The 12110-nt window shown below is 46.4% G+C and overlaps 2 protein-coding genes across 7 annotated transcripts in view; one reads left to right on the top strand and one right to left on the bottom strand.

The window, feature by feature from the left end:
• Positions 1–3774: 3774 nt before the first annotated feature.
• Positions 3775–4562, bottom strand: LOC128809202 (pre-mRNA-splicing factor SPF27-like). The gene is given in 2 exon segments (XM_053980982.1): positions 3775–4460; positions 4463–4562. Coding segments are annotated over 2 exon segments (642 nt in total). The 3' UTR covers positions 3775–3918.
• A 3655-nt stretch (positions 4563–8217) lies between these two features.
• Positions 8218–12110, top strand: part of PTPN5 (protein tyrosine phosphatase non-receptor type 5) — an 85595-nt gene continuing 81702 nt past the window's right edge. For 4 of the 6 annotated variants that reach the window (XM_053980957.1, XM_053980956.1, XM_053980961.1 and 1 more), the window contains exon 1: positions 8246–8299. The gene's annotated coding sequence lies outside the window, so the exon portion shown is untranslated. Of the gene's footprint in view, positions 8300–8490; positions 8549–12110 lie in introns of those variants that run through there. The other 2 variants (XM_053980958.1, XM_053980959.1) reach the window with 2 other exon arrangements.

Consider the following 12110-nt stretch of genomic DNA (forward strand, 5'->3'; position numbering starts at 1 on the left):
AAGAGTTGGTCAGAGGGAAAGACATGGAAGTTACTACAAAACAAAGGGGCCAGTGAAGCAGGCAGCATTTCATACAAAGCTCCCTGCATTCTGCCTGTGCTTCCACACCAACCCAATTCACTACCTGCAGATGGTTCACATGCATTTTCTTCCTCCTCTAACCAGAATCTACCACACAGACCCTTCCCAAAGATTCTGGCCATAACCTGTTCTGGCTGAACAGGTGCAGCTCCCTCTATTCCTATCTATTCTTCATAGGAGAGATGCTCCAGACCCTTAACCATCTTTGCAGTCCTCCACTGGACCCACTCCAGAAGCTCCATCTCTCTCTTGTACTGGGGAGCCCAGAGCTCAGTACCTCAGGCGAGCCTTCACCAGGGCTCAGTAGAGGGACAGGATCACCTTCCTGGTCTGCTGTCAATGCTTTTCCTAATGCTCCCCAGGATACCATTGGCCTTCTTGGCCACAAGGACACACTGATGGCTCATGGACAGCTTGTTGTCCAAGCAGGACTGCCAGGTATTCCTCTGCAGAGCTGCTTCCCAGCTGATGAGCCAAGGTCAAATGGGTCTCATGTCCAGTAGGTCAAAAGGAAATATAACCCAAAGTCATTTAGAAACCAGATGGATTAGATTCTTCAATGACTTTCTTGACCATGAAATCAAATGGACATAGACTATTAACAAGGACACAAATACAGGAGCACATCAACTTCAAACGTTACAAATTCCTAGTTATTCCCACCTTAACCCTTACCAGGATCCTTACCAGCTGCCTCAGCCACAGTATAGTGCAAATACTTCATGCTAAACAAGGTCAAACCTTTATACAAAATTCAGCAATAGCCTCTGTTCTACAGCTGCATCAGTGGGTGCCCCAAAATTATTTACATCTTCTGAACACTACCTCAAACCTGCCTCATCAGTTGTGCTTCACCCAAAGTTCAACCCTGATGCCAGTTGTAATCCTGAGTCAGCTACCTCTGGCTGCCCAGCAGGGAGCTGCTGCCAGAGTCAACATTGAAGTCCCTGGCATGGCTGGCAATACACCCAGCTTGCTGGTCACTGAGTCTCCACTCTCTGCCCCGTGTTTGATGTTGGCCTCACCACAATCTCCCACTTAAACCCTTCCTAATTGTGTCAGGGTGACAAAACACCAGAATAAACCCAGGTTGCCATCAACCTAACTTAGGTTCATCATGCCCTCATAGGTCATCCATGTACCCAATCCCAAATTATGGCCTCATTTTTTCTGACACAATTTTAACAGCAAGTAGGTGGTTGACTGATACCACTATGTTCTCTGCAGAGTACATGGTACCCAAATTTTGTAATTCAAAATCAGTTCAGGAAGATTTGGGGTGTTTTTCAGCAAAAAAAATTGCAGAGAACCACATGTGGTTTTAATATCAGACCTTCTGCACTTTGGTACGCTCAAGAAGAAAAATGATTTCTCAGAATAAAGCAGAGAAACCCTGCTGCTTCTCAGCTCTTTGCTGCTGCCACCCCCTAAACCCTGCAAAGGCACTGTGCACCCCATGGTAGTGAACTGGTAGAGTAGCTTGGAGCATTTGGGAATAAGGAGAACTGATTCCATGGTCTGCTGCAGTCTTTCTGAACTCTCGGAGGAGGTCCCATCACAAGATGATTCCAGATTTTCTTAACACTGACTTTTGGAAGGGAAGAGGATACTGACCTAGTGCAGTAGCTTAGTTTTCCCTTACATCAGACTGACTCACCCTGCTCTGATACCAGCTCACAATTCTCTCTTAATTGGGAAAATCACTAGGATAGTACTCACTACCAGAATTCTGGGTCATAAAGTCATTCTCTGACTCAGAAGAAGGTTTACAACAGCTTTGACAGTGATACGTACTGCAGGTGAGTCATGTTGAACTGTCGTAGACAGATAGAAGGATTATAAAAGAAAGGCCTTATGAAATCAGGCCTTTCTCTGCTAAAATTGCCAAAGCTGGCCTGTCATTTTGTCTAAGTGCACCTAACAAGAAATTTGCAAGTTCCCATATGAAGCTATTTGAGAATGAGAAGTTCATTTACCACAACAATCTATTCTGAGGGGGAAAAACAAATGCACCTGTGTAAACAATAAAATTTGTCCCATGAGAAGGCAAAAGGAAAAATGTAAATGTATCTAGAGAGAGAAAATTTGATAGACATATTGTCATGGTTTGACACTGGTGCAATGCCAGGGCCCCCATGAAAATACACCTTCCCAGTAGAAATGCTGTGAGATGTGATCAGGAACAGAGCAGAGCAGGCCCAAGCTTAATAACAAAGGGAAAAAAAAACTTTATTAAACTACTACTACTATAAAAACCACACACACTAAATCCAGGATGAAAACCTTCCAAAACATTCCTCCTCCCCCCCCCATTCCAACAAAACCACAGTGAGATACAACTTGGACCCTCACTCAGGTTCCCACCCTTCAGTTAATCAATACTCAGTCCATCAAGGGAGAGAGGAGCCTCTCCTGTGCCATAGACCCCCCAGGAAACACAGGTGCCACCTCCTGTGTTTCCATGTCACACATGGCAACCGCCCGGAGAAAATCTGCCAGTGTAACAATCTCCTTTCCATGTCACAGCGCTCTCACCACCGTGCATGGACAGACTGCCCATAGGGCTCCTTTAAGGATGCTTTGCCAAGAACCAAAGAACAACAGTTCAGTTTCTTGTTTTGGGACAACAGCCCCCTCCCCCCATTTTTCCCTCCCCTGGGGCCAAGGGTCTCAAGAACAGAGATCTTCTTCTCCACTCCTGCACTTGCAGCTGTTGAAACAGGTCACTGCCACTTTCACACTTTCTTGGCTCCAACCATTGCATCTCCCTAAAAATGCAGTCTCTGTTGCAAGAGAGATTGGTTCAGTCTATGGATATACAAGAAAAGTCCAGCCAAAAGCCACTCCATCATCTCCTCCCACCTAGAATTCTTTTCCCCATCTTCTTCTGACATCTCAGTCCCAGACTGTCTCCTTCCACATTGAAAAGGAATAGTGTTTTGCAAAGCCTTCCTTTCCCAGGAAAGGGTTAAAAGTCTCAGGCTCCCAGGACCAGGATGGCTGAGATCTCACAGCAGGCTGCCGAACTCCCACACTCCAAGTCTGGGCACTTGTCTCCCCCCGCACCTCTGTCTTCTCTGCAGTGATTTCCAGGTGCCTGCAGGCTCTCTGTCTCTTCCTCTCTGGGGGGGCTGCCTGGGACATCTCAGTGTTGCTCCACCCTTTGGTCCTGTGAGGGGGTGGGAGCCGGCCTGGTTCCCTTCCCTTCACCCCCTACCCCCTTCTCCCTCTGGGGCTCCGGCCTACCTCTCCCAGGCTGCATGGCTTCCCCTCCCCCACCCAGCCTGTGGCCCGACAGGGGAGGTCGGCACTGCACTCTGACCGGAACCAAAGAGACAGTTCTCCTGGGAGTTCTTGCTTTTAACCCGCTGTGTTCTCAGAGGCGTGTCCATGCCTTCAGTGGTCAGTCCAAATGCCAATATCCAAACCTGACCACTGATTGGTTTGACTACAAACTTCCTGAAAAAATTCACTTCCATGTCAAACCACGACACATATACAATAGCACTTACTGACCAATGAACTGAGTTTCACCATATTGTTGACCAATTAGGTTTAACACAGTGCCTTCTGATATTTCCTACAAATATTATGAGCTTTGTGAATAAAGAATTGGCTTTCTGCATGAAGAAAATGGATTCTCGGCAGATTTATTCCAACATGTGGTGACCCCGAAGATGCGATCTACACGAATTTAACACAAAGAAAAGAAACTACAGAAATACCCTTTTACCACCTCACACAAGTCCAGCTAGAGGTGTCTACAGACATAGCATCTCCAAAGTGTCTGGTTTGTAGTTTTTATCACATGCTGCACTAAGATGAGTCAGGATTAAGTTACTGAAAGTCTTCTCCTTTTTTGCTTCCCCATGCTACTGCTTGATTTTTTGAAATTTCATTTTCCAACTGCACAATAGTTCCTTCAATCTCATTATTTTTACTGACAAGAGAGACCCACGTGGATTCCATCTCACGCAGCTTAGCCCCAGCTGTGAGCTGCATGTTCTTCCCCTGACAGTTCAGGTCTTGACTCTTTTTCTTCAATTTCTGAAGCTCTTTCTGGGCTTGTTCTATCATATGAACTAGATGCTCATTGTACAACGTCCAGACGTTGCAGTCATGCTGGGACATGAGCTCCAGGTTCTTGATACGCACAGCCTGGTGCTCCAGCTGTGCCATGGAATTGTTCACACACTCCTGCCATGCCGTGATGTCGTTCTTCTGCCCAGAGGACGGGGCGGGCAGCTCGTACCTCTTCATACTGAGTAGTTCCAGGGGCTGCCGGGCCACCAGGCGCTCAAACTCAGTCTGCATGATCTTGGTCTCGAAGACACTATAGTCATGCATGGGCAGGTAGCTGAGGTAGTTCTTGGTCGGCCAGTCTGCCATGTCTCCTCCTCCACCAGTGCCTTGTATCCCTGGTCAAAGTAGGGCAGCACATCCACCGCCACATCCCTGGCCACCAGCCCCAGGCCCAACATCTTGGCCACGGCTGCACGCACTCACATCTCGCCCAGCAGGACCGCACACGGCTCCACTCCCCCGCGTGCCTGCAGCTTTCCTCTTCTCCCAAGATTATTTGCAGCAATTAATTTAAGTACTTAACTAAGACTTAAATTTTATCTGCAGCAGTTCTTTAAAGTTTAGAAATAATTAGCTCATGAAAAAAAATTTTACTGCTGAAGCAGACAAAGTCAGAATACAACCTAACACCCTGACCCACAGGTAGCAGTCTGAATAAATGGTGGCTGCAATTCTCCTGGAGTGATAAATGTGGTTCTATTGAAGCAGTGATCCTGTAGAAGGGTGTAGTTTTTCTCTGAAGGTCCAGTGATGGCATAGAAGGGTCTGGTCTTCCTCTGGGAATCCAGTGAAAAAAAGCTCGCTGGTGTTCCAAACCCCAGATTATATCCAGGTAGGAATGCTTGGCTCCTACCCCTGGGTGGAGCATCTCACAATGGGATGATGTAATTTTATCAGCCATGCAGTGAGACTCAATGGCCCATTAACAGAAGATATCTGCTGGTCAGAGGATGAGTTGTCGAGGAGATAAAGAACACTGCCCCACCTGGTTTTAACAGCTGATGATAAAATACGTACTTCTGGTTACATCTTGCATTGCAATCTAAGACAATTAAATATTACTTTTCTACATTGTAAAATATATAGTTGTTTTATTTTAAGAGATGACTCTGACTAAAACAGCTGTGATGAAACACTGACAAACACCTGTTTGTGGGTAAAGAAGATACAGTGTATTCACTCTTGATTTTGTCAAAGATTTTATTACTCCTTACAATCTGTGCTTGTTTTATCTTCCATAGATAACACAGAAGAGTCAGTGATGATTCTACATTATACCTGTTACTGATTGTAAGCTGGTTTAGAGTTTTCCTTTGTTTTATTTTGCTGTCACAGGTACATGGCTGTTTAGAAAGGTGTGATCTAAATTCCTAAGATGGTAACCACTGGTATATTGATTACATGATGTGAATTTACTGATTTTATACTAGGCATTATTCATAATATGTTATTACTGTATTTATAGCCAGCTTCTTATATGCTTTAACATCTCTTTGTGTAATTATCTAGAAGACATGTGTGTGGCAGCACATTTCTATCTCTCTCTCAGGATTTTTCATAAAGGTGCACAGAGAGAAAGAAAGAGAAAACAATTTCTATTTTGGCTCCTTGTTTTTCTCATGTGGAATGTACTTGGAGAATTGCTTACCTGGGGTGATTGCTTGATTGGATTCTGGTGAGAATTGTTTGAGTCTGGTGGCCAATTGGATCCACCTGTGTCTGGACTCTGGCGAACAGGGTCACGAGTTGTTAGTGGTTAGATATGGTAGTTAGAGAAAGTAGCATGTAGTTTTAATATCCTCCTTTATATAGTATATTAATGTATTTTAGCATAGTTATAATAAAGAAATCATTCAGCCTTCTGAAATGGAGTCGGACATCATCATTCTTCCCATTGGGTTCACCTGCATTTTACAATACATGTGTCATTTCAGGATTCTTCCTTTTTGTTCTCTAGCTACTTATGCATCCCTTAGACCAAATACATGAAGGATTGCACTGCCTTATCTTATAATGATACATTCATTGTTCTATAACAAAAGATTTGACAGTGCTTTATTGTCCACTCAGTTTTCAGGAACACAAAATTTTAAAAATTAAGTTCCTTAGACACTTCTCTCCACAGAAATCAAATCAGCTTTTTTTTTTTTAATTCAGAAGCTAAAATTTTAGCTGATATAAATTTTATGGCAAGCATTAAATTTGTGGAGGCATATTGGTTTAAAACAGCTCAGAATGTGATTCTAGATTAATGGGATGAAGCCCCATGTTTATGATTATGTAACTGCAAATGCAGATATGTCTCGAGTGCAGCATGCAATGTATATACCAGCATATAATAAAATTTTCCATGCATATTCAGAAGTAGAAAATGTTCCTTTAAATTTAAATTGTATGAGATGTAAAGAAATAAATATTTTTGGATGTTCAAATCAAGAATTTCAGTGAATAAAATCAAGAAAATACATAAAATATTAGTTAAAGGAATTACTAATTTTCAGTGAATGGATAGTGAGGTAACCACTTACTTTGTAGGTCCCCACTACCTGAACATTTAATCATTTGTGCAGTAAGGCTACTAAAACTAACACCACAAAACAAAGTTAACAATAGTCACAGCCAAAGCACTGGGACAACCTCTACTCTCCAGCCAGAGATTGTGAAGTGTGTGTTTAACAAGTCACAAGCATTTTTGGGACAATTGATCTGAGGGAAAAAAGGATTACAAGGCTACCCCACAGTACCAACTAATCACTGGGAAAACCAAGTGGGCTTTAAATGAATTTTGAGATTGTTTCCTCCCTCCTATTACTTCTGGACAGTAGTCCTAATTCAGGTATTAGGTGCTGTGTTTTTATGAGTACAAAATGAGTTGCCTTTGGTGGAGCAAAGTGGGTTTATAAATGAGGAACTAACCAGTTGCTGAGGCATCTCTAAGGCTACCGTCTTGTCTCTAGCTCAAGAGGACATCAACCTTACACCTTCTGCCCTGTGGGAACAAACCCAGCAGAGGCATCGCAGCGTCTTCAAGCGGCCTTTCAGCCCCCTCTGAGCAGAGATGCCGGGGATGCCGCTGGCAGTCAGCAGCCGCCAGCTCCCCTCTTCTCAGGAGCCCACAGCGGGGCCGGGGGCTGCCCACAGCCCACCTAAGCCGGCCAGCCGAGCCCGCCGCCCCCAGGCATCACTGCGGCAGCGGCCCCGGCGCTCTCGGGGGCCGGGCCGGCTGCTCCCGCTCGCTGCCTGGCTGTTTCATTCATGCGTTCTCCTTCGCCATCTCCCTCTCCGACTGAGGGGAAACGGGAGCGCGCGTGGGCGGCCGCTGGAAGGCTCTCTGTCAGTCAAGCGGCCGAGCTGAAAAGAAGGCGAGCGAGGGAGAAGGAGGCAGAACAGCTTTTCCGGGGGAGGGGGCGGCTGTTGTCGGCTGCCAGCCTCGCAGCCCTTCCCGGGGGCATCTGCAGAGACGGGGTGGGGGGAAGGCGGGAACGGTGTTGGATCACAGACCTTCCCGCTGAGGGGGGGGGGTGGGGGGGGTAAGCGGCTCTTTCCTGTCGCTCGTCACCTGTTCCCCCCCTCCCCACACACGCACCCAGAGGCGACGGGGAGGGGGGCGGCGGCTGCCTTGTCTGGCGAGCGCTGGGCCTAGGGTCCGTATCCCCGGCGCTGTGGGGGCTGCCTGTACGTGTCTGCCGGGGCAGCGGAGGGAGGCGAGCCCGGGGGATGTCAATGGTGGGGAGTACGTGGGGCAGCGTGTCCCCTCGGCTCTCCGCAGGACCGGGGAACTTTCTCAGGCTGAGGGGCGCTCCGTAGTGCCGGCACCAAGCGCAGCGCGAGGAGGCTTTCGAGGGGAGGCTCAGGGCAAGTTGCACGCTTTCGGGCGGGGGGGCGGCCCCGCAGCGGGCTGAGGTGGGCTGGCGTTCGGTACCGGCAGGGGAGGGGAGCGGGCGGCTGCCGACGGCGGGAGTGGGGCTCTGGTGCAGCGGGGCCGGGGGCTCGGCGGGGGAGAGCCCGCTACCCCCACCGTGCCGCAGAGCTGCCTCTGTGCTCCCTCCGCACCTGAGCGCCGCTGGGAGGGACGGCGCAGGTGGAGGAGGGCACGGCAGCAGCTGCGGCGCATCCCCGGAGCCGGGGCGGAGAGGTAAGGCGAGGCTGTGCCGTGCTGCGGTGGCCGCTCCCGGGGCTGCGGGGGGGCGGCTACACGCCGGGGGCTGTGCCTCCGGCCGGTGGCGGAGGCGGCGGGCAGGACACATCCCTTGCTTGGCTTTTCTTGCAGCCGTTTCCCGTTTCGTCCTGCTGCACGCAGAGAGATGCAACAGCGGCAGCCTGGTCCCCTGGGCAAGGACGGGGCTTGGAGGTCGGCGGGTGGCATCAGCCCTGCCGGTGCGCGGTGAGGCTGCCGGGCGAGGGTCTGGGGCCGAGGGGAGCAGCCGGCGGTGCCTTGCCGCTCCCGCGGTGTCCGCGCAGCCGCCCGCGGAGCGCTGAGGCGGCCGCAGCCCGGCTCCTCCGGCGCCGCTCGCACCCCCGGGGCGTCCGCTCCGCGCCCGCAGGGCGCGGGCACGGCGGCGGCGCGCACAAGGCTGGGCTTTTCCTCCGCCACAGAACGCCGAGATACGCGGAGCAGATGCCAGTGTATGTGCCTAGCGGACCTCGCTTGGGAAGGGCTGGGGGATTTGGGGAAGGCTGCTTTCGAACTGGCACAGCCGGTTGTTAACTGTCGGCTGCAGTTAAAATTTTAGCAGCAGCAGCAACAGCTTTGCGATGCTTTCCGGGAATGCTGCTGCCTGGGAGCTGATGTTCCAGGCGGCCCGCGGTACGGGCCATCTCTCTCCTAGATGGCAGTGCTGAGAGCAGGACAGCTGTCTGTGTAGGCAATAAAGTGGTGGGAACCTGGAGTCCTGTGCAGCTGGATTTTGGTAGAGTTATGGGTGGAACGGAACAGCATTCACGTGTGCCCTGTGAGCTTTTTTGCAGTTAAGATATTTTTTTTCCTTCAAACTTCACATACGGTTATCTTGTTGTGCAATTACATTTTGGTGAGACTGGGATTGTTACGTGAGAAAGGAAAAACTAATTTAGTAGGCTAAACCTTTTGTATTGCAAAAGGTAGTGTTATTTACAAAGTTGCCGAGGTTCGGATCCAGCTCCGCTGGCTGCCACCTGATTGGCAACGATTTACAGCTGGTGGTCAGGATATGTATTTGTGTTAGAGCAACAAATCACAGATTCAGAAGAAATGTGGCTCCATTACCCTCTTTTTTTTTTTTTTCTTCCAAAACGTTGCATATACTGAGGAAGCAATTTTTAATTTGATCACAATGTTTTATTAGTCAGTTTGAGATAACTTCCTTGTTGCATAAATTGTGCAGTTCAAGTTCAAATCTCAGACAGATCCAGAGCTCATGTTGATTTTAGCACAAGTTGTATGGTGCATGACAAGGGTGCTGAATTTTACTGTGTGGGATAGCCGAAGTAAATTTTCTCGCTGCTTGCTCTACTTCCAGTTTATTCCTTTGGAGTAGTAGAATGTACTGATTTTGAATGTAGTGATGTTGTCATTGATATATTTGAGTTAATGTTGTACATTTGAAGCCAATGATAGTTCAGGGGCTCAATATCTGCCCATTGAGAGAGAAGATTCAGCCAATTGACTTGAATGTGGATGAAATGGACTGGAGAACTCTTACTCTACATTTGCATATAATGAGTCCAAACGTTCTCAGTAGATATGTGCAGAAAGGTAAGCACATCATGTTTGGTTGTTTTATTCCTTTTGTTATAATTGAGCAGGCATTATTCTTTGTAGGATTGTGTCCTTGGTTTGTTAGGTTTTTTTACTTCTTATTTAGCAGTATTATGGTTTAAGGGTTTTAAAATGTTTGTCACTCCACTGCAGAAATAGTTGCCAACTGGATGTCAGATATGTAAAACTAGAACAAGAGCCTTTAAATAGCAAAACCATCAATTTTGTTATGATTTAGTGTGATAAATGGCAGAATGCACAAAAAGAATGCAAATCTGAACAATTATAGCATGCATCTTTTGGTATTAATATTGATTAAGTATAAAGCACAAATTGCAAATAAACACATACAGCTTTTAAGTGCCTAAACTGGTTTGAAATGGAAGAGCTGTTTTCTGTTATGTGGTTTTTTTTTTCCTGTTACATGGTTTATACTTTAAAAACAAACATGGGGTGGGGGAAAGATCAGGGAACTTTTTACAAGTATTTCTTTTGTTTTCTGGATCTCAGAATTCCCTTATGTAGCAGGATGCTTTCCAGTTTCTGCTTTCTCTGTATCTGGAAAGGCAGATGTTGCTGCAGCAGGAGCAATTATACTGATTTGCAGCACAATTAAAAAAAAAAAAATCTTCTCTCTGCCTCTGTCTAAAAAGGTCAGCCATGGTTTGAGCTTGTCAACAAAAGAGATGAGACAGGGAAGTTAAATTTGTTCAACAAAGAGAGTGAAGTAATGTACAATTAGGAAATTTCTGTTTCATGAATAAAATGAGTAGATTTGCCTAACCAACTGCACTGAAGAATTTCACTTGCTTGGCTTTCCCTCACAATTGCCCGTAAGCCAGCCCTTTCTGAAAGGCAGGGAGTTTGGCTAGATTTGGCTGGTTGATCTCTCCTGTGGAATGTTGAGTCCAAAGGCAGAAGAGGCAGTGGAGACTAGAGGTGTGTAGGCTTTTGCAGAAGAGTCTTTCTGACTTGTAGATTTTCAAAAGGTGCACAACAGAAGCCCATAACTGAGAACTTTGCTCTCACAGTTCATTTTCAGTTTCCTGCTTACCCTGTGTAAAAACTGTGTAGGCCACAGGAGCATGTGAGTGGTGTGACCCAAGATTCAACCTATGATAGGGCCATCTTCTTGGTTTAAACTGATGCTTAGAGAGTTTATCTTGAAATTCCAGAGATTATGTGTTTCTACTTTAAAGAATATTTGAGACTTCCTTGCAAAGAGAACATGCAAATGAAATTTAAGAACTGAAGGACTGATTTGCACTAAAGCATCTTTAGCAGAGTAAGGCCAGCAAAGATGCAGAGTATTTGTGTGCTGCATGTATCCATGCTACCACAGAGAGAGCAAGCTATATGGTAGTCAAGAAAGGCAAAGGTTTTGAACATCTCTGGAACATCACAGTATTTTTTATTTCATGATGGAGCTCATGTTATTTTCAGACTCCTCTCTTAATTCTACCCAGAATTAAAACTGCCTTGATTCTACCCAGAACCAGACTGTCCTGTGATTTTGAGCAACTTTAAAGAGCTAGTATGGTAATAATTCACATATTAGAAATCAGATCCAAGCTCCTGTGTTGTAAGAGTCCTGATCTGTGACCAGCCAGTAAGTCGTAAGTTATTGGTTTGTGTCTTTTTTACTTAGTCCTTCCTTGTTTAGTGACTCACTGCATGTAACCTGACTCCTAACCTCTTTGGGGCAGGAGCAGTCTTTCCTAACTTGTTTCAGTAGGGCTCAGATCCTTGTTTGCAGCTCTAGGAGATGGATGTAATAGAAAGTATCCCTCTGGTAACCCTGGTTTAAGGTCATGAGTAGCTGCCAAAAATATTTAGTATTTGCAGGAGCTGGATGTCTAGCATAAAAATTTTATTTCTTGTTTGTTTTCAAATTCAGTATCATATTTTGTTTCATTCTGTGTTTTACTTCTGTGTGTAGGGATGTAACAGCTAGACAGTGCAACTTTCTGTATTTTTATACCAATTCTGTCCTGTGGACACAAGTGCATGTGCTAACAGGAAATCATTTTTGACACAAACTCGCCCTTCGAGTATAAGCAACTTGCTTAAGTTACAGGGAGATTGTGACCTGCCTTATCTATCATCAGATAAATAACTTTTGTTATTGCAGTATATAATAAAGCCACTTAGATCATCTTTAGAAAATAATTAAATATGCGAGGCCAGGCTCAAACAGCAGTGAGTGCCA

The sequence above is a fragment of the Vidua macroura genome, chromosome 6 (assembly GCF_024509145.1).
Source record: "Vidua macroura isolate BioBank_ID:100142 chromosome 6, ASM2450914v1, whole genome shotgun sequence".
Classification (NCBI taxonomy): Eukaryota; Metazoa; Chordata; class Aves; order Passeriformes; family Viduidae; genus Vidua; species Vidua macroura.